At 46.7% G+C, this 21146-nt stretch overlaps 1 protein-coding gene across 1 annotated transcript in view; it reads left to right on the plus strand.

Moving 5' to 3' along the window:
- adgrd1 (adhesion G protein-coupled receptor D1) overlaps positions 1-21146 on the plus strand; it is a 202776-nt gene that overhangs the window by 83029 nt on the left and 98601 nt on the right. The window contains 1 exon segment of the mRNA XM_059993522.1: positions 1023-1164. Within this exon segment, the coding sequence (XP_059849505.1) occupies positions 1023-1164 (142 nt within the window).

Below are 21146 nucleotides of genomic sequence, written 5' to 3' on the forward strand. Positions count from 1 at the left end.
GGTAGAGACATATCTCCAGCCCACCACCCTTTCACGACATATGTCAGTGATATGAAATCTGACTCTGAAAAAGCGTCAACGTTTCTAGCCAGAGGTGGTTTTGACGCTGCCTCCTTAGACACCACCCGAGCTCAGGGTTTACCCTTTGTTCACTGGTGTTCATGGCCATGTTTTGTGCAAGGCTCTGCACAAGAACGAAACTTTGATCGATTATCAGCCGAGTCTCTCTGGCCAACAGCATCATGCGGACTCTTTGCATTCCACCAGAAGAACTGTAGTGTTTCTGGAAGGAGGCTCAGCCCCACCTTCTCATTGGGAGTTGGCAGTCAGCAGTAAATTTTAGCCTGCAACTGGAAGCCCAATCCCAGGAAATACTAAAGATGATCACTTGTATTAGATTCTGAGGTTTTATAAGGCATTGGTCAATCTGCAGTTGGAGAATTGTGAGTAGTTTTGGGACCCTTATCTAAGAAAGGGTGTGGTGGCTTCGAAGAGGAGTCCACAGGAAGACCACGGCAGTGAAAGAGTTAACGTTTGAGCAGCATCTGATGGCTCTGGGCCTGTACTTGCTGGAGATAATAAGAATGTGGGGGGGGGGGGGGTGGGGAGGAATCTTCTATCAAACATTGAAAGGCTTAGCTCGAGTGGATGTGGAGAGGATATTTCCTACGATGGGGGGTATCTAGAACTAGAGGACACAACCTCAGAATAGAGGGATGTCCATTTGGAACAGAGATGAAGAGAAATTTCTTCAGCCAGAGAGAGGTGAATCTGTGGAATTCATTGTCACAGGCAGCTGCGGAGGCCAAATCATTGAGTATATTTAAAGCGGGGGTTGATAGGGTTCTCTATTAGTAAGGATGTCAAAGGAGAAGAGAGGAGAACGGGTTGAGGAAGATAATAAGTGGAATGGCATAGGAGACTCGATGGGCTGAATGGCCTAATTCTGCTCCTATGGTCTTATTTGTGCACTTGGTTTAGTGACTGAAAATCCTCTGACCGTTCCGTTTCCTCCCCGTCAGGATCAGCGAAGCCACCGTCCACAAAGACCACCCAATTGCGGTGACCAGTCACGTCATCTCGCTGAAGATCGACCCCCCTCCCTCGCTCTCCCACAATCTGTCAGGCTCTCCGCTCACCACCATCAGCCTGACCCACATCCTGGTAAGGCGCTGGGGTTGTGGGGTGAGGTGGAGGGTGGGCTGGCGGTACGAGGAGGGGTACCGTGGGACAGCCTGGAATCTTGGCGCAGGTTCTCAGACAGCGACAAGATGGAGGACGAACGCACCTCGTTCCAAAAATTTTGAAAAGGCATGAGATTCTGCAGAAGCTGGAAATCTAGAGCAACACACAAAAAATGTTGGAGGAACTTAGCAGGTCAGGCAGCGTCTATAGAAATAAACAAACAGCCAACATTTTGGGTCGAGATCTTTCTTCAGGACCGGAAAGGAAGGGGGAAGATGCCGGAATAAACAGGGTAGGAGGAGGAGGAGGAGGAGGAGGACAAGCTGGAAAGTGATGGGTGCGATCAGGTGGGTGGGAGAGGTAAAGGGCTGGAGATGAAGGAATCTGATAGGAGAGGAGAGTGGACCATGGGAGAAAGAAAGAGGGGCACTGGGGGGGGGGGAGGTGAAGAGAAGAGGTAAGTGGGGAATAGAAGAAGAGGGAAAGAGAATCTAGAAGAGTCATTGACACAAAAGGTTCTGCAGATACTGGAAATCTAGAGCAACACACACAATTCTGGAGGAACTCAGCAGGTCAGGCGGCGTCTATGAAGAGGAATAAACAGCCAACATTTTGGGCCAAGATTCTTCTTCAGGACCGGATGGCAAGGGGGAAGATGCTAGAATAAAAAGGTGGGGGGAGGTGAAGGAGGACAAGCTACAAGGAAGTAGGTGAAACCAGGTGGGGGGGGGGGAGAAGTAAGAAGCTGGGAGGTGATAGGTGGTAAAAGCAAAGGGCTGAAGAAGAAGGAATCTGATAGGAGGGGAGAGTATTGCATCAGATTTTTCGGGTTTCCTATCTACTCCCCCCCCCATCTCTACCCCACATGCACTGTGGAGACACAGAGGGAGGCAAAACTTATGCAGTGTCAACCTTCAGCACTTACGTTCCATGGGAGCTGTGTGGAGTCCTGCTTTTACCTGGTATGCACAATAAATGGGCGGAAAAGAAAAGGATATGGAAGCTGTAGGCAGAAGGGATTAGTTGAGTTAGGTAGCTAATTACTAGTTTAATTAGTTTAGCACAACTTTATATAGAACAGGACAACACAGTACAGGCCCTTCGGCCCACGATATTGTGCTGACCGTTTAACCTTTACCAAGATCAATCTGACCCTTCCCTCCCACACAGCCTTCCAGTTTTCTTCAATCCATGTACCTCTCTAAGAGTCTCTTAAATGTCCCTAAAGTACCACCACTCCTGGCAGGGTATTCCGTGCACCAACCACTCTCTGTAAAACAAAACTTAATTTTGATATCTCCTTCCAGTGAACAAGTTTCCCCACCCACTCCCCTTCCTCTATCCCCACTCTGACTTTTCACTTCTTCTCACCTACCTATTACTCCCCCTGGCTCCCCTCCGTCTTCCCTTTCTCCCATGGTCCACTCTCCTCTCCTATCAGGTTCCTTCCTCTCCAGCCCTTGACCTTTCTCACCCACCTGGTGTCACCTATCACCTTCCAGCTGGCCCCCTTCCCCTCCCCTCACGTTTTATTCTTGCATCTTCCTCCCCCAGTCTCAGCTCTGAAGAAGGGTCTCGGCCAAGACGTTGACTGTTGATTCATTTCCGGACTTTGTGTGTGTTGTTCTGCATTTCCCCCCTGTACTTTCCTCCGATCACCTTCTTGTCTTAGCCATTTCCACCCTGGGGGAAAGTCTCTGGCTGTCCACTCGATCTATGCCTCGTCATCTTGTGCACCTCTAGCAAGTCCTCCTCCATGTGACGTAGTCCGTGGGAGCTTGCTGTGCCCACCATCTTTCCAACACCATGCCAAGGGAGTGACCACATCTCCGCTGGTGAGTGGGCAGATCCTGGGTGTCAGGAAATATCACATGCATCGAGATATGGTGAACTGCTTGTCTCATGCACTGCTCATACGGATCAGAGCATTGCACAGTGCACTGAGGTAGAACAAGGTCAAACAATACCAGAGTGCATGTCAGGAAATGCAGAGGAGGCTTGACCCAAACGCGGGCAACAGAGATGATTTGGGGGTGAGCAATAACTTCAATAATAAACTGCAAAATATCAAGCCACAAGGGGCCATCAAACAAGAGAGAACAGGCACAACAGGGCAACTGTCCACCATTGGGTGGGAGTTGTGTACAGGCCACCTAACAGTAGTAGTGAGGTTGGGGATGGCATTAAACAGGAAATTAGAAATGCGTGCAATAAAGGAACAGTAGTTATAATGGGTGACTTCAATCTACTTATAGATTGGGTGAACCAAATTGATAAGGGTGCTGGGGAAGAGGATTTCTTGGAATGTACACAGGATGGTTTTCTGAACCAACATGTCGAGGAACCAACTAGAGAGCAGGCCATTCTAGATTGGGTATTGAGCAATGAGGAAGGGTTAGTTAGCAATCTTGTCGTGTGAGGCTCCTTGGGTAAGAGTGACCATAATATAGTGGAATTCTTCATTAAGGTGGAGAGTGACATAGTTAATTCAGAAACAAAGGTTCTGAACTTAAAGAAGGGTAACTTTGAAGGTATGAGATGTGAATTAGCTAAGATAGACTGGCAAATGATACTTAAAGGGTTGACAGTGGATATGCAATGGCAAGCATTTAAAGATCGTATGGATGAACTACAACAATTGTTCATCCCAGTTTGGCAAAAGAATAAACCAGGGAAGGTAGTGCACCCGTGGCTGACAAGGGAAATTAGGGATAGTATCAAGTCCAAAGAAGAAACATATAAATTAGCAAAAAAAAGCAGCACACCTGAGGACTGGGAGAAATTCAGAGACCAGCAGAGGAGGACAAAGGGCTTAATTAGGAAAGGGAAAAAAGATTGAGAGAGAAAGCTGGCAGGGAACATAAAAACTGACTGTAAAGCTTTTATAGATATGTGAAAAGAAAAAGATTGGTCAAGACAAATGTAGGTCCTTTACAGTCAGAAACAGGTGAATTGATCATAGGGAACAAAGACATGGCAGACCAATTGAATAACTACTTTGGTTCTGTCTTCACTAAGGAGAACATAAATAATCTTCCGGAAATAGTAAGGGACCGAGGGTCTAGTGAAATGGAGGAACTGAGGGAAATACATGTTAGTAGGGAAGTAGTGTTAGGTAAATTGAAGGGATTAAAGGCAGATAAATCCCCAGGGCCAGATGGTCTGCATCCCAGAGTGCTAAAGGAAGTAGCCCAAGAAATATTGGATGCATTAGTGATAATTTTTCAAAACTCCTTAGATTCTGGATTAGTTCCTGAGGATTGGAGGGTGGCTACTGTAACCCCACTTTTTAAAAAAGGAGGGAGAGAGAAACCGGGGAATTATAGACCGGTTAGTCTGACATCGGTGGTGGGGAAAATGCTAGTCGGTTATCAAAGATGTGATATCAGCACATTTGGAAAGCGGTGAAATCATCGGACAAAGTCAGCATGGATTTGTGAAAGGAAAATCATGTCTGACGAATCTTATAGAATTTTTTGAAGATGTAACTAGTAGAGTGGATAGGGGAGAGCCAGTGGATGTGGTATATTTAGATTTTCAAAAGGCTTTTGACAAGGTCCCACACAGGAGATTAGTGTGCAAACTTAAGGCACATGGTATTGGGGGTATGATATTGATGTGGATAGGGAATTGGTTGGCAGACAGGAAGCAAAGAGTGGGAGTAAACGGGACCTTTTCAGAATGGCAGGCAGTGACTAGTGGGGTACCACAAGGCTCAGTGCTGGGACCCCAGTTGTTTACAATATATATTAATGATTTAGACGAGGGAATTAAATGCAGCATCTCCAAGTTAGCAGATGACATGAAGCTGGGCAGCGGTGTTAGCTGTGAGAAGGATGCTAAGAGGATGCAGGGTGACTTGGATAGGTTAGGTGAGTGGGCAAATTCATGGTAGATGCAATTTAATGTGGATAAATGTGAGGTTATCCACTTTGGTTGCAAGAACAGGAAAACAGATTATTATCTGAATGGTGGCCGATTAGGAAAAGGGGAGGTGCAATGAGACCTGGGTGTCATTGTACACCAGTCATTGAAGGTGGGCATGCAGGTACAGCAGGCGGTGAAAAAGGCAAATGGTATGTTGGCATTCATAGCAAAAGGATTTGAGTACAGGAGCAGGGAGGTTCTACTGCAGTTGTACAAGGCCTTGGTGAGACCACACCGAGAGTATTATGTGCAGTTTTGGTCCCCTAATCTGAGGAAAGACATTCTTGCCATAGAGGGAGTACAGAGAAGGTTCACCAGATTGATTCCTGGGATGGCAGGACTTTCATATGAAGAAAGACTGGGTTGACTAGGTTTATACTCACTGGAATTTAGAAGATTGAGGGGGGATCTTATTGAAACGTATAAAATTCTAAAGGGATTGGACAGGGTAGATGCAGGAAGATTGTTTCCGATGTTGGGGAAGTGCAGAATGAGGGGTCACAGTTTAAGGATAAATGGGAAGCCTTTTAGGACCGAGATGAGGAAAAACTTCTTCACACAGAGAGTGGTGAATCTGTGGAATTCTCTGCCACAGGAAACAGTTGAGGCCGGTTCATTGGCTATATTTAAGAGGAAGTTAGATATGGCCCTTGTGGCTAAAGGGATTAGGGGGTATGGAGAGAAAGCAGGTACAGGGTTCTGAGTTGGACGATCAGCCATGATCATACTGAATGGCGGTGCTGGCTCGAAGGGCCGAATGGCCTACTCCTGCACCTATTTTCTATGTTTCTATGTTTAACTGAAGTTTAGGAGCAACTGGTTGAGGCTGGCTGGTTCATTGAGGAACAAGGGCTGTGGATGCAGGCTGGGTTTAAATAGGCTGCCCTGGGTCTGGGGTAGTTGTGACAGGTAGGGATACTTTGAAAGGGCAGTGAAGTTTGGCTGAGCTTGAAGCTGTGTCTGTGAGTTCCGGTTCTCCCAAGGTCACCACCCCCCACCGTGGCAGGGAAACTAATGGCAGAAACTTGGCGCTTGTGTGAGCAAGAGGGAGAGCTACAATTGCCGCTGACACAGGCCATGCTTGACTGAAATAAATCACAGTCATGATCCAACAGCGCCAGGCCTGACTCTCTGAGAGAGATGTGCTGCCAGATGTGCTGGAGGAATGTCACATGCAAGAGGAACGAGTGCGAGTTGTCGGAGTCCAGTTAACAGGCGACGGCAAAGACATCTCAGCATCTCCTTCAGTTCAACGTCAAGTTTATTGTCATCTGACTGTACATTCAGTGTATACAACCAAACAAAACAACGATCCCCTGGACAACAGTGTTCCCTCACTACATTCAGTGTATACAACCAAACAAAACAACGATCCCCTGGACAACAGTGTTCCCTCACTACATTCAGTGTATACAACCGAACAAAACAACGTTCCTCTGCACAACGGTATTCCCTCACTACATACAGTGTATACAACCAAACAAAACAACGTTCCTCTGCACAATGGTATACCCTCACTACATACAGTGTATACAACCAAACAAAACAACGTTCCCCTGGACAACAGCGTTCCCTCACTACATAAAGTGTATACAACCAAACGAAACAACGTTCCTCCGCACAACGGTATACCGTCACTACATTCAGTGTATACAACCAAATGAAACAACGTTCCTCCGCACAACGGTATACCCTCACTACATTCAGTGTATACAACCAAATGAAACAACGTTCCTCCGCACAACGGTATACCGTCACTACATTCAGTGTATACAACCAAATGAAACAACGTTCCTCCGCACAACGGTATACCCTCACTACATTCAGTGTATACAACCAAATGAAACAACGTTCCTCCGCACAACGGTATACCCTCACTACATTCAGTGTATACAACCAAATGAAACAACGTTCCTCCGGACAATGGTGTTTCCTCACTACATTCAGTGTATACAACCGAACAAAACCGTGTTTCTCTGGAAAATGGTGTACCCTCACAACACAGCACATAAGACAAAATATTACCATAAGTTGTACCTAGCCCACCCACCGTCTGCCCCTGGCTCTCCCTCTCCAGCACCTGCCGCACACACCTCCCGCGGCTCTCCACTCTTGCCGTTCCCACCGTATTTTGCTCCCCCAGATTTACAAACTCGCTCTCCGCTCCACGACGACAAATACAGTACAGTGCAAAAGTCTGGGATGTTCTAGCTCTATGCAGTTCATGTGCCTAAGACTTCTGCACAGTGCTGTGCATCATTTGTAGAGACAACATTCACACAGAATCTCTTTAATACAGGGGTTCCCATCTTTTTCATTCCACGGACCAATACCATTAAGCCAGGGGTCTGTGGACCCAGGTTGCTTTACCCAGTCTTGCAGTCTGTGATCCCATCGAGCTCAGGCTACCTTGAATTTTCCCGTCCATGCATTGTGCTGTGATGGAGGCCCACGTGTAGAGGTGAGTACAGCGCTATCATGTTCAGTGCGTCAGAGTTCAGAGTTCAGTTCTGACGTCTTCTGGAAGGAAGAATGTCTGTCCTTCCTGTGTGAGTGTGGGTTTCCTCCGGGTCCTCTGGTTTTATCCCACAGCCTGAGGATGTGCTGGTTAGCAGCTGAATGGTTTATTTTAAATTGTCCCGTGATTGGACTAGGGTTAAACTGGTGGGTTACTGGGCGTCATCTTTCCCCTTCCTTTCCAATCCTGATGAAGGGTCTCGGCCCAAAACATCAACTGTTTAATCATTTCCATCGATGCTGCCTGACCTGCTGAGTTCCTCCAGCATTTTGTGTGTGTTGCTCTGGATTTCCGGTACCTGCAGAATCTCCTGTGTTTATAAGAAATATATAGACTGTGAATATGTATAAATTAAATAATTTGTGCAGAAAGAGAATTTTTAAAAAAGTACAGAGGTGTTGTTCATGGGTTCAATGTCTGTTTAGAAATCAGATGGCAGAGGGGAAGAATCTGTTCCTGAATCACTGAGTGTGTGTCTTCAGGCTTCTGTACCCCTTGTTGATGGGGGTCCTTAATATTGGATATAGAGTGTAGACTGCGCAGGACTAGGCTCTTGGTACAAAATTGTTCTCTGCCTAGTCTTTGGAGAATTCGTTCTTCAGTTGCTGACATCAACCACTGAGACAATTTATTGGATACTTTTAAAGGCCAAAGATTTTAATTTAATTAATCTGAGCCTTCGAGCAATGGTTGTAGAAATAGTGCAGCTGCTCTGCTTGATTTGAAGTTTTGTTTTGCCTTGGCGAGAGATGCACAAATGCAATTTGCAGACTGGAATCTGTGAGGCAGTGCGTCTGCTGCCCAGGCTGTAAGTGTTGGAGGAGATTTTTAATTTGGCGCAGGCTGCAGTTAATAGGAGGTTTGTTTTCAGGGAGGCTGTGGGCCTGACATTTCACTCTCGTGATCTCACTGAAGAGTTGGCAGAAACTCTCTCTCACACACTGCAAGTTATCCACAGGCATTCTCTGTTTCTTGGTTCAAACTGGTTAAGTGGTGTCGCAACAACAACCTTGCATTCGTAGTCAGGAAGACCAAGGAATTGATCGTGGGCTTCAGGTAGGGAAGTCGGGGGAGCACACGCCAGTCCTCATCGAGGGGTCAGGAGCGGAAAGAGAGAGCAGTTTGAGGTTCCTGGGTGTGAACAACTCTGGAGGTCCATCCTGGGCTCCACATATCGATGTAATTACAAAGGCACAACAGCAGCTATATTTCATTAGGAGCTTGAGGAGATTTGGTATGACACCAGAGACACTTGCAAATTTCTACAGATGTTCCATGGAGAACATTCTAAGTGTCTGCATCACTGTCTGGTATGGAGGGAAGGGCTACTGCACAGGATCGGAAAAAGCTGAGGAGAGCTGTAAACTCAGCCAGCTCCACCATGGGCACTATCCTCCCCAGCATTGAGGGCACCTTCAAAAGGAGATGCCTCAAAAAGCCAGTGTCCATCACTAAGGACCCCCAGCACCCAGGACTTGCCCTCTTCTCATTGCTACCATCAGAGAGGAGGTACAGGAGCCTGAAGACACTCACTCAGTGATTCAGGAACAGCTACTTCCCCTCTGCCATCAGGTAGGAGGTACAGAAGCCTGAAGACACACACTCAGCGATTCAGGAACAGCTTCTTCCCCTCTGCCATCAGGGAGGAGGTACAGGAGCCTGAAGACACACACTCAGCGATTCAGGAACAGCTTCTTCCCCTCTGCCATCAGGGAGGAGGTACAGGAGTCTGAAGACACACACTCAGTGATTCAGGAACAGCTTCTTCCCCTCTGCCATCAGGGAGGAGGTACAGGAGGCTTAAGGCACACACTCAGTGATTCAGGAACAGCTTCTTCCCCTCTTCCATCAGATTTCTGAATGGACAGTGATCCCATGAACACTACCTCACTACTTTTTTTTCTCTCTCTCTCCCTCTCTTTGCAGTACTTATTTAATGTATCTATGTCTATATCTATCTATATATATATATATATAAAAAACACTGTAATTTATAGTTATTTTGATGTATTGCAATGTACTACTACTGCAAAACAGCAAAGTTCACAATATATGCTGGTGATATTAAGCGTGATTCTGATTCTAATTCAGACACAGAATGGAACAGACAGCAAGGGCACGTAGTGGTTAGCGTTAAACTATTACAGCAGCAGTGCCCTGGGTTCAATTCCCGCCGCTGTCTGTATGGAGTTTGTACGTTCTCCCCACGACTGTTTGCGTTTCTTCCGGGTCCCTCCGACGTTCCGAAGGTTAGGGTCAGTGAGGTGTGGGCATACCATGGGCACCGGAAGATTGATGACACTTGCAGGCTGCCCCCAGCACAGTACAGTACAGGCCATTCAACTCGTGATGTGCCTCTTAACCTACTCTAAGATTAATCTAACCCGTCCCTCCCACATAACTCTCCATTTGGATTCAGGATTGTCTGACTGGTAGGAGGCAAAGAGTGGGAATAAAGAGGTCCTTTCCTGGCTGGCTGCCAGTGACCAGTGGTGTTCCACAGGGATCTGTACTGGGCCTGTTACGTCATCAGTGATTGGGATGATAGAATTGATGGCCTTGTGGCCAGGTTTGTGGACAATATGGAGACAAGTGGAGGGGCAGGCAGTTCCAAGGAAGCCGGGAGTTGCAGAAGGACTTAGACAGATTAGAAGAATAGACAAAGAAGTGGCAGATAGAATACGGTGTAGGGAAGAGTACAGTCCTGCACCTTTGTAGAAGGAATAAAAACATAGACCGTTTTCTAAATGGAGAGAAAATTCAACAATCTGAGGTGCAAAGGGACTGGGGAGTCTTTGCGCAGGATCTCCTAAAGTTTAATTTACAGGTTGAGTCTGTGGTGAGGAAGCCAAATGTGAAGTCAGCATTCATCTTTGGAGGGCTAGGATATAAAAGTGAGCATGTAATGCTGTGGCTTCATAAGACACTTGTCAGACCACAAGGAGTAGTGTGAGCAGTTCTGGGCCCCTTATCTGAGAAAGTATGTGCTGACTTTGGAGAGAGTTCAAAAAAGGTTCACAAAAATGATTCCAGGATTGATTGCTTGTCAAATGAGGAACGTTTGATGGCTCTGGGCCTGTATTCTCTGGAATTCAGAAGAACGAGGAGGATCTCATTGAAACCTATCGAATGTTGAAAGGACTTGGTAAATTGGATGTGCAGACGATGTTTTCTGTGGTGAAGGACCAGAGGACACAGCCTCAGAATAGAGAGACATCCATTTCGAGATGAAGAAGGATTTCTTTAGCCAGGAAGTGGTGTATCTGTGGAATTCTTTGTCCACAGGTGGCTGTGGAGGCCAAGTCATTGGGTATATTGAAAGGAGAAGTTGATAGATTCTTTCTAAGTCTTATAACATCAAAGGTTACAGGGAGAAGGCAGGAGACTGGGGTTGTGAAGGAAAATAAATCAGCCATGATGGAATGGCAGAACAGGCGTAAATATAGAAACATAGAAACACAGAAAGCCCACAGCACGATACAGGCCCTTCGGCCCACAAAGCTGTGCCGAACATGTCCCTACCTTAGAAATTACTACACTTACCCATAGCCCTCTGTTTTTCTAAGCTCCATGTACCTATCCAAAAGTCTCTTAAAAGACCCTGAAAATGCATGATTGGCCGAATGGTCTAATTTTGTTCCTATGTCTCATGGTCTTTGTTTTCTTTCAGCTAGGTGTCTATCTAAGAGTCTCTTAAATGCCCCTAATGTACCTGCCTCTACCAGCACCCCAGGAACACATTCCACGCTCCCACCACTCTCTGTGTGTAAAAAAAAATGACCTTTGACATCCCCCCAATATTTTCCCAGTCACCTGAAAAGTATGCCATCTTGTATGAAATATTTCTGCCCTGAGATAAGGTTCATCTTACACGTCATTATCAAGTGACCTTTTCCTCTCCACAGAGAAAAGCCCTCGCTTGCTCAACCTTTCCTCATAAGGCGCACTCTTTACTTGAGGCAGCATCCTGGTCTAATCCAATCTGATTGGCTGTAGAAGTATTGGGGGAGGGGTGGTTCAAATGTCTCTAACCCAGGGGCCTTGGAGTACAAGTAAGTCGTTCCCTAGAAGTGGCATTGTGTGTAAGTCCATAAGATATAACAGCAGAATGAGGCCATTTGGCCTATCGTGTTTGCTCCACCATTTCATCATGGCTGATCCATTTCCCCCTCAGCCCCAATTTCCTGCCTTCTCCCCACATCCTTTCATGTCCTGACTAATCAAGAATCTATCAACCTCTGCCTTAAACATACCCAGTGATTTGGCCTCCACAGCCACCTGTGGCAACAAATTTCACAGATTCACCACGCTCTGGCTAAAAAAATCCCTCTTTATCTCTGTTCTAAAAGGACGCCCCTCTATTCTAAGACTCACCCACTGTAGGAAACATCCTCTCCACATCCACTCTGTCAAGGCCTTTCACCATTTTATGAGATCCCCCTCGTTCTTCTGAACTTAGTGAGTACAGACCCAGAGCCTTCAATTGCTTCTCATACGATAACCCTTTCAAACCCAGAATTATTTTTCATCAACCTCCTGGGAACCCTCTTTAATGTCAGCTCATCCTTTCTTAGATAAAGGGCACAAAATTGCTCTCAATACTCTAAGCGAGGCCTCACCAGTGTTACATCCCTGTTTTTATATTCTTGTCTTCTCTAAATGAATGCTAACATTGCACTTGTCTTCCTCACCACCAACTCAATCTAGACATTAACCTTTAGGGAATCCAGCACACGGGCTCCCAAATCCCTTTGCACCTCAGTTTTTTCTATTTCTCTGCACTTAGAAAATAGTCAACACCTTCATTCCTTCTATCAGAGTGTACGACAACTGTATTCCATCGGTGGCTTCTTTGCCCATTCTCCCAATCTGTCGAGGTCCTTCCGCAGCCTCTCTGTTTCTGCGTTGTTACCTGACCCTCCAACCCCTCTTTGTATCATCTGTAAACTTGGCCATGAGACCATCAATGCCGTCATCCACATCATTGACATATAATGCAAGAAGAAGTGGTCCCAACACAGACCCCTGTTGAACACCACTAGTCATTGGCAGCCAGCCAGAGAGGACTCCCTTTGATTCTCATGCAGACGGAGTAGACAGAGTGGTGAAGAAGCCTTTGGTTTGCTGGCCTTCATCAATCAGGGTAAGTGAGTATAGAAGCCTGGAGGACCTCTGTAACAAGGAAAGATTGACCAGGTTAGGACCTTATTCCTTGGAACGTCAAAGATTGAGGGGAGATTTGATAGAGGTATGCAAAATTAAGAGGGGTATAGATGGGGTAAATGCAAGCAAGCTTTTTCCACTGAGGTTGGGTGGGACTATAACCAAAGGTCATGGGTTAAGGGTGAAAGGTGAAAAATCTACGGGGAGCAGTATGGGAAACTTCTTCACTCAGAGGGTGGTACGAGCTGCCAACACAAGCGCTGCATGCAAGTTTGCTTTTAACGTTTAAGAGAAGTTTGGATAGGTACGTGGATGGGAGGGGTGTGGAGGGCTGTGGTACCGGTGCAGGTTGATGGGACTAGGCAGCTTAAATGGTTCAGCACAGACTAGTTGGGCTGAAGGGTCTATATCTGTGCTGTACTTGTCTATGATCTATGACTCTATAATCTGGGATGTTCCTTGTTCTGTGGGATCACATGGGCCCTTGGGTAAGCAGGACCCCACACCGCATAGGGAAATCAGTGCAAGGTTACTGTCAGCTGGGGAGGGCTTGTGCACCTCCGTCCCCGTCTCCAACTTCCTCATCAAATTCAAAGTTCGCACACGGCCCCTGGACCCGCTCGCCCAGACCTCTGCACAGGGTGTGAGACTGTTTGGTCAGGAGGGGGTTAACACCCTGCTGCAGAATGTACATGGGGCTTGCTAAGTTTGGGAAGATTTTATTTCTGTTCTGCAAGCTCTGCATTGCTGAAATTACCTCAGTGTGTTTCAGAATGTGGACAGCCTTCGGGCCAAGTGGGAGTCTCGTGGGGTGAAGTTCTGAGTGTTCCCAGAGCTGTGTGTGGTGTACTAAACAATGTGGAGCTTCCTGGAGGCCAACCATTTCAATTCCAATCCGCATTCCCATTCCGACATATCCTCCATGGCCTTCCCTCTTGTCATGATAAGGCCACCCTCAGATTTAAGGATCAATCTCTTATATTCCATCTGGTTAGCCTCCAACCTGACAGCATGAAAATCGATTTCTCCTTCTGGTGAAAAAAATCCCTTCCCCACCCCTCTTCATCTATTAAAAAAACACGAAATGCTGGCAGAAGATCAGGATGAAGGGTTTCGACCCGAAACGTCGTTATTACCTCCTCCCATAGATGCTGTCTGGCCTGCTGAGTTCTGCCAGCATTTCGTGTTTTTTTATTTATTTCCAGCATCTGCAGATTCACTCGTGTTGCCTCTTCATCTATTCTTCACTCTGGCCTCTTAACTCTTCTCCTCACCTCCCCCTGGAGGCCCTCCTCTTTCCCTTTCTTCTATGGTCCACCCTCCTCTCCTATCAGATTCCTTCTTCTCCAGCCCTTGACCTTTCCCACCACCTGTTCTCACCTATTGCCTTCTAGCTAGTCTTCTCCCCCTTTTCATTCTGGCATTTTCCCCCTTCTTTTTCAGTACTGATGAAGCGTCTCGGTACAAATCATTGAGTGTTTATTAATTTCCGTGGATGCTGCCTGACCTGCTGAGTTCCTCCAGCACTTAGTGTGTGTTGCTCTGGATTTCCAGCATCTGCAGAATCCCTTCTGTCAATCAGTGCTTGCTGCGTTTGACACTTGCCTTGACTGAATACGAGTTTGCGGAGGCATTTTTACAGTCTGGACTGAAGCCTATTGACACACCTCTGGTGTAGGGATTATTTGTGACATCGAGGGTGGGGGTGGGACAGCAGAAGGTGCCCTCACCTGAGATTTCAGGAAGAATATTACTGCGAGGGGAACGAGGAGAAATAATTTGCCAGGAGACGTTGGGAGGGTGAGACACATGTGACAGAGGTAGGATAGATGGGCAGGACACGTGTGTGTGTGTGTGTGTGTGTTTTTTTTGTTTAATTAATTAATTAATTAGAGATAGCGTGCAGAACTGGTCCTTCCAGCTCACTGAGCTGCGTCACCTGGCAACCCACACATTTGACCCCTAGCTTAATCCCAGGACAATTTACAATGGACCAATTAACCTTCTGTAGGTCTTTGGACTGTGGGAGGAAATCAGAGCACCAGGAGGAAACCCACGTGCACATGGGAAGGACGTACAAACTTTCTTACAGAGGACGCCGGAATTGAACTCTGAACTCTGATGCCCTGAGCTGCAATAGCGTCGCACTAACCGCCACGATACTGTGGCGCCCCTTGTGTTTGTGTGTGCTTGTGAGTGGGTGTGATTGTGTGTGGAGTCTGATACTGCATCACTTTCATACCCTGCTCACTCCCCCCCCCCACTCTCCTGAGCATTTCGTCCACCCCATCAGTGTGCCCCGATTCCTGCCGTCCCCCCCTTCTCTCCCCCGCCTCCTTTCCCGCCTAATTAAATACTGGAACAAGTTTCGGAGACAGAATGAGTGTTGTAATGTGAGATTAGTAGAAAGCAGATGTTTCTGCACAGCAGGGAGGGACTTCAGAGCATGTGGACTTCGAAAATAATGTTTGCTGTCGGAACACAAGAAGTGGGAACAGGAATTGTTATCCGATCTCAGACTCCTCTCCAGTCTTCTGCAGGGTCCTCTGTACCCCCCCCCCCCAACACTCTCTCCATTTCCCTTTGTTACCAAATGCCCACAAACCCACTGAACTCAGTCAACAGGCCGGATAGACGAAGGAGAGTCAGTGGATGTTGTTTACTTGGATTTTCTGAAGGCCTTTGATGAGGTGCCGCACATGGGGCCGCTTAACAAGGTAAGGGTTGATAGTATGCCAGAAAAGGTACGGACGTGGATAGAAGATTGGCTGACTGGCAGGAGGGTAGGCATGGGAATAAAGGGAGCCTTTTCTGGATGGCTGCCAGTGACTAGTGGTGTTCCATAGGGGTCAAAAGATTCAAAGTACATTTATTATCGAAGTATGCATACAGTATTCAACATAGAACTTAGAACAATACAGCACAGTACAGGCCCTTCAGCCCACATTGTTGTGCCGACCCTTAAACCCTGCCCCCCATATAACCCCCCACCTTACATTCCTCCATATACCTGTCTAGTAGTCTCTTAAATTTCTCTAGTGTATCTGCCTTCACCACTGACTCAGGCAGTGCATTCCACGCACCAACCACTCTCTGAGTGAAAAACCTTCCTCTAATATCCCCCTTGAACTTCCCTCCCCTTACCTTAAAGCCATGTCCTCTTGTACTGAGCAGTGGTGCCCTGGGGAAGAGGCGCTAGCTGTCCACTCTGTCTATTCCTCTTAATATTTTGTATACCTCTATCATGTCTCCTTTTATCCTCCTCCTCTCCAAAGAGTAAAGTCCTAGCTCCCTTAATCTCTGATCATAATGCATACTCTCTAAACCAGGCAGCATCCTGGTATATCTCCTCTGTACCCTTTCCAACGCTTCCACATCCTTCCTATAGTGAGGCGACCAGAACTGGACACAGTACAAGTGTGGCCTAACCAGAGTTTTACAGAGCTACATCATTACCCCATGACTCTTAAGCTCTATCCCTTGACTTATGAAAGCTAACACTCCATAAGCTTTTTTAACTACCCTATCTACCTGTGAGGCAACTTTCAGGGATCTGTGGACATGTACCCCCAGATCCCTCTGCTCCTCCACATTACCAAGTATCCTGCCATTTACTTTGTACTCTGCCTTGGAGTTTGTCCTTCCAAAGTGTACCACCTCACACTTCTCCGGGTTGAACTCCATCTGCCACTTCTCAGCCCACTTCTGCATCCTATCAATGTCTCTCTGCAATCTTCGACAAACCTCTACACTATCTACAACACCACCAACCTTTGTGTCGTCTGCAAACTTGCCAACCCACCCTTCTACCCCCACATCCAGGTCGTTAATAAAAATAACGAAAAGTAAAGGTCCCAGAACAGATCCTTGTGGGACACCACTAGTCACAACCCTCCAATCTGAATGTACTCCCTCCACCACGACACTCTGCTTTCTGCAGGCAAGCCAATTCTGAATCCACCTGGCCAAATTTCCCCAGATCCCATGCCTTCTGACTCTGAATAAGCCTACCATGTGGTACCTTGTCAAATGCCTTACTAAAATCCACGTAGATCACATTCACTGCACTAACCTCATCTATATGCCTGGTCACCTCCTCAAAAAACTCCATCAGGCTTGTTAGACACGATCTGCCCTTCACAAAGCCATGCTGACTGTCCCTGATCAGACCATGATTCTCTAAATGCCCAAAGATCCTATCTCTAAGAATCTTTTCCACCAGCTTTCCCACCACAGATGTAAGGCTCACTGGTCTATAACTACCCGTACTATCCCTACTACCTTTTTTAAACAAGGGGACAACATTCACCTCCCTCCAATCCTCTGGTACCATTCCCGTGGACAACGAGGACATAAAGATCCCAGCCAGAGGTTCAGCAACCGCTTCCCTCGCCTTGCGGAGCAGCCTGGGGAATATTCCATCAGGCCCCGGGGACTTATCCATCCTAATGTATTTTAACAACTCCAACACCTCCTCTCCCTTAATATCAACATGCTCCAGAACATCAGCCTCACTCATATTGTCCTCAACATCATCAAGTTCCCTCTCAATGGTGAATACTGAAGAGAAGTATTCATTGAGGACCTCATTCACTTCCACAGCCTCCAGGCACATCTTCCCACTTTTATCTCTCATCGGTCCTACCTTCACTCCTATCATCCTTTTGTTCTTCACATAATTGAAGAATGCCTTGGGGTTTTCCTTTACCCTACTCTCCAAGGCCTTCTCATGCCCCCTTCTTGCTCTCCTCAGCCCCTTCTTAAGCTCCTTTCTTGCTACCCTATATTCCTCAATAGACCCATCTGATCCTTGCTTCCTAAACCTCATGTATGCTGCCTTCTTCCACCTGACTAGATTTTCCACTTCACTTGTCACCCATGGTTCCTTCACTCTACCATTCTTTATCTTCCTCACTGGGACAAATTTATCCCTAACACCCTGCAAGAGATCCTTAAACATCGACCACATGTCCATAGTACATTTCCCTGCAAAAACAACATCCCAATTCACACCCGCAAGTTCTAGCCTTATAGCCTTATAATTTGCCCTTCCCCAATTAAAAATTTTCCTGTCCTCTCTGATTCTATCCTTTTCCATGATAATGCTAAAGGACAGGGAGCGGTGATCACTGTCCCCCAGATGCTCACCCACTGACAGATCTGTGACCTGACCCGGTTTGTTACCTAATACTAGATCTAGTATGGCATTCCCCCTAGTCGGCCTGTCAACATACTGTGACAGGAATCCATCCTGGACACACTTAACAAACTCTAAACCATTGGAACTAATCAGGTGCCAATCAATATCAGGGAAGTTAAAGTCACCCATGATAACAATCCTGTTATTTTTGCACCTTTCCAAAATCTGCCTCCCAATCTGCTCCTCGGTATCTGCTGCTACCAGGGGGCCTATAGAATACCCCCAGTAGAGTAACTGCTCCCTTCCTGTTCCTGACTTCCACCCATACTGACGCAAAAAATGATCCTGCTACATTACCCACCCTTTCTGCAGCTGTGATAGTATCCTTGACCAGTAATGCCACCCCTCCTCCCCTCCCCCCCCCCATTCCTTTTAAAGCACTGAAATCCAGGAATATTGAGAATCCATTCCGGCCCTGGTGCGAGTCAAGTCTCTGTAATGGCCACTACGTCATAATTCCAGGCCCTTCTACCTTACTACCTTTAAACCCTTTATTCTGTTTCTCTTTCCTCAAAGCCTCTCTATACGTTAGATTTGGTTTTACTCCATGCACTATACTTGCAGCTCTCGCATGACCTTTATCTTCCTCCACCTCACTATCCGCTCTAACACTCTGGTTCCCCTCCCCCTGCAAATCTAGCTTAAACCCCCCGGAGGAGCACTAGCAAACCTTCCCACAAGGATGTTAGTCCCCCTCCAGTTCAGGTGCAACGAATCCTGTCGGAACAGGTCCCACCTTCCCTGGAACAAGGCCCAATTGTCCAGAAACATGACACCCTTCCTTGAGATTCGGCTTCCCGCAGGCAGCCAGAGGACAAAGAAAACATCAAACACCCAATGCGCGAAAAAAGAACAGGTCACGCTAACGGGGGAGAAGTGAGGGAATAGCACACAGAACATCAAACTGCAGGAACCTCAGATGGTCTGAGAGCTCAGTTTAGTTCAGAGCTGTGTCGTTCGTTAACTGCAGGCCGCACAGCCAGCCTTCACTGAGACGCACCGATCAAATTGTGCAAAATTGCAAAACAAAATATAGAGTCAACAGAAAGCCACATAACATAAACCGCAGGAACAAGCGCACGGCCACAAACTGCGCCGATCAAACCTAGTCCAAGCCCAAGCCCAAGACTGTTACACCTCCGCCTGGCAGCCATGATGGAGAGGGAGAGGGAGACGAGTCAAGCGCAAAAACACCGACTTGCCTTTCACTCTTGTTCGATGCTTTAATCAGTGAGGAGTAATGGACCTGACGATGAGCTTGTGCTCATGCCAGTCGCAACCACGCTGAATTTTCCCGGAAACAGCAGAGGCACCGGGTCGTTTAGTCAGCCCAAAACACTTAACCAAAATGTAAATTACGGACTCCATTCTCACGCAGTTTAGTAGTAGAAGTAGGAGAAGAGAAAGCAGTTTCGTGACCTGTCTGTGATCTGCGATGGCCATCTTGGGATCATTCCTGTTCACTTTACGCCGTTTGTCAGTGATTTGGATGATGTAACTGATGGCTTTGTGGCCATGTTTGCAGATAGGTGGAAGGGCAGGTAGTGTCGAGGAAGCAGGGAGGCTACAGAAGTACTTAAACAGATGAGGAGAATGGGCAAAGAAGCGGCAGATGGAATACAGTGTCAGGAAGTGTATGGACATACACTTTGGTAGAAGCAATTAAGATGTTGACTATTTTCTAAATGGGGAGGAAATTCAAAGATGTGAGGCGCAAAGAGACTTGGGGGTCTTTGTGCAGGATTCCCGGAAAGTTAATTTGCAGGTTGAGTCGGTGGTGAGGAAGGCAAATGTAATGTTAATATTCATTTCAAGAGAACTAGAATATAAAATGAAGGATTGGTCAGACCACATTTGGAGTCATAGAACACAGAAACAGATGTTTTGGCCAATCTAGTCCATGCTGAACAGTTAATCTGCCTAGTCCTATCAACCTGTAACTGGACCAGAGCCCGCCATACCTCCACTATCTACGTACCTATTGACCACTTGCGCTGGGAGCTCATGTCACACTCTCCCCACCCTCTGAGTGAAGAAGGTGCCCCTCATGGTCTCTAGTTGTAGTCTCACCCAGCCTCAGTGGAAAAAGGCTGCTTGCATTTGCCCTGTCTATATCACTCATAATTTTGTATACCTCTATCAAATTTCCCCTCACCTTCTACAGTCTAGGGAATTAAGTCTTAACCTATTCAACCTTTCCCCATAACTCAGATCCTGAAGGCTTGGAAACATCCTTGTAAATTTCCTCTGTACACTTTCAACCTTGTTTACATCTTTCCTGTATGTAGGTGACCAAAACTGCACACAATACTCCACATTGGGCCTCACCAACGTCTTATACAACTTCAATGTAACAACGTACTCAATACATTGACTTATGAAGGTCGGTCAGTATGCCAAATGTTTTCTTTATGACCCTATCTACCTTTAACGCCACTTTTAATGAATTATGGAGCAGTATTCACAGATTCCTTTGTTCTACCGCACTCCCCAGTGCCCTACCGTTCACTGTGTAATGGTTGGCCCTCCCAAAGTGCAACACCTCACATTAAATTCCATCTGCCATTTTCAGCCCATTTTTCTGGCTTGTTGCAAGACATGAAAGGTTTCCTCACTGTCCATTTCACCCTCAATCTTGATGCCATCCACTAGTCACAGGCATCCAGTCAGAGAGGCAACCCTCTACTACCACTCCCAGGCCAGTGTCTAATCCAACTTCCTACCTCCTGTTGAATGCTGAGTGAATGAATCTTCTTGACCAACCTCCCATGTGGGACCTTGTCAGAGGCCTTGCTGAAGTCCATGTGGACACCATCCACTGCCTGGCCTTCACCAGCTTTCCTGGTAACTTCCTCAAAAATGTCTGTAAGATTGGTTAGACACGACCTACCAAGCACAAAGACATGTTGACTATCCCTCATCAATTGCTGTCTATCCAAATATTTACTGTATATCTCCAGTCTCTCAGAACACCTTCCAATAACTTTCCTAATACTGATGTCAGGTTCACTGGCCTATAATTTCCTTGTTTATTTTTAGAGCCTTTCTTAAATAATGGAACAACATTAGCTATCCTCCAGCCCTCTGGCACCTGTGGCTAAGGATGTTTTAATTATCTCTGCTAGGGCCCAAGGGAACTCCTTGTCAGGGCCT

Source organism: Hypanus sabinus, chromosome 18, assembly GCF_030144855.1.
Source record: "Hypanus sabinus isolate sHypSab1 chromosome 18, sHypSab1.hap1, whole genome shotgun sequence".
Classification (NCBI taxonomy): domain Eukaryota; kingdom Metazoa; phylum Chordata; class Chondrichthyes; order Myliobatiformes; family Dasyatidae; genus Hypanus; species Hypanus sabinus.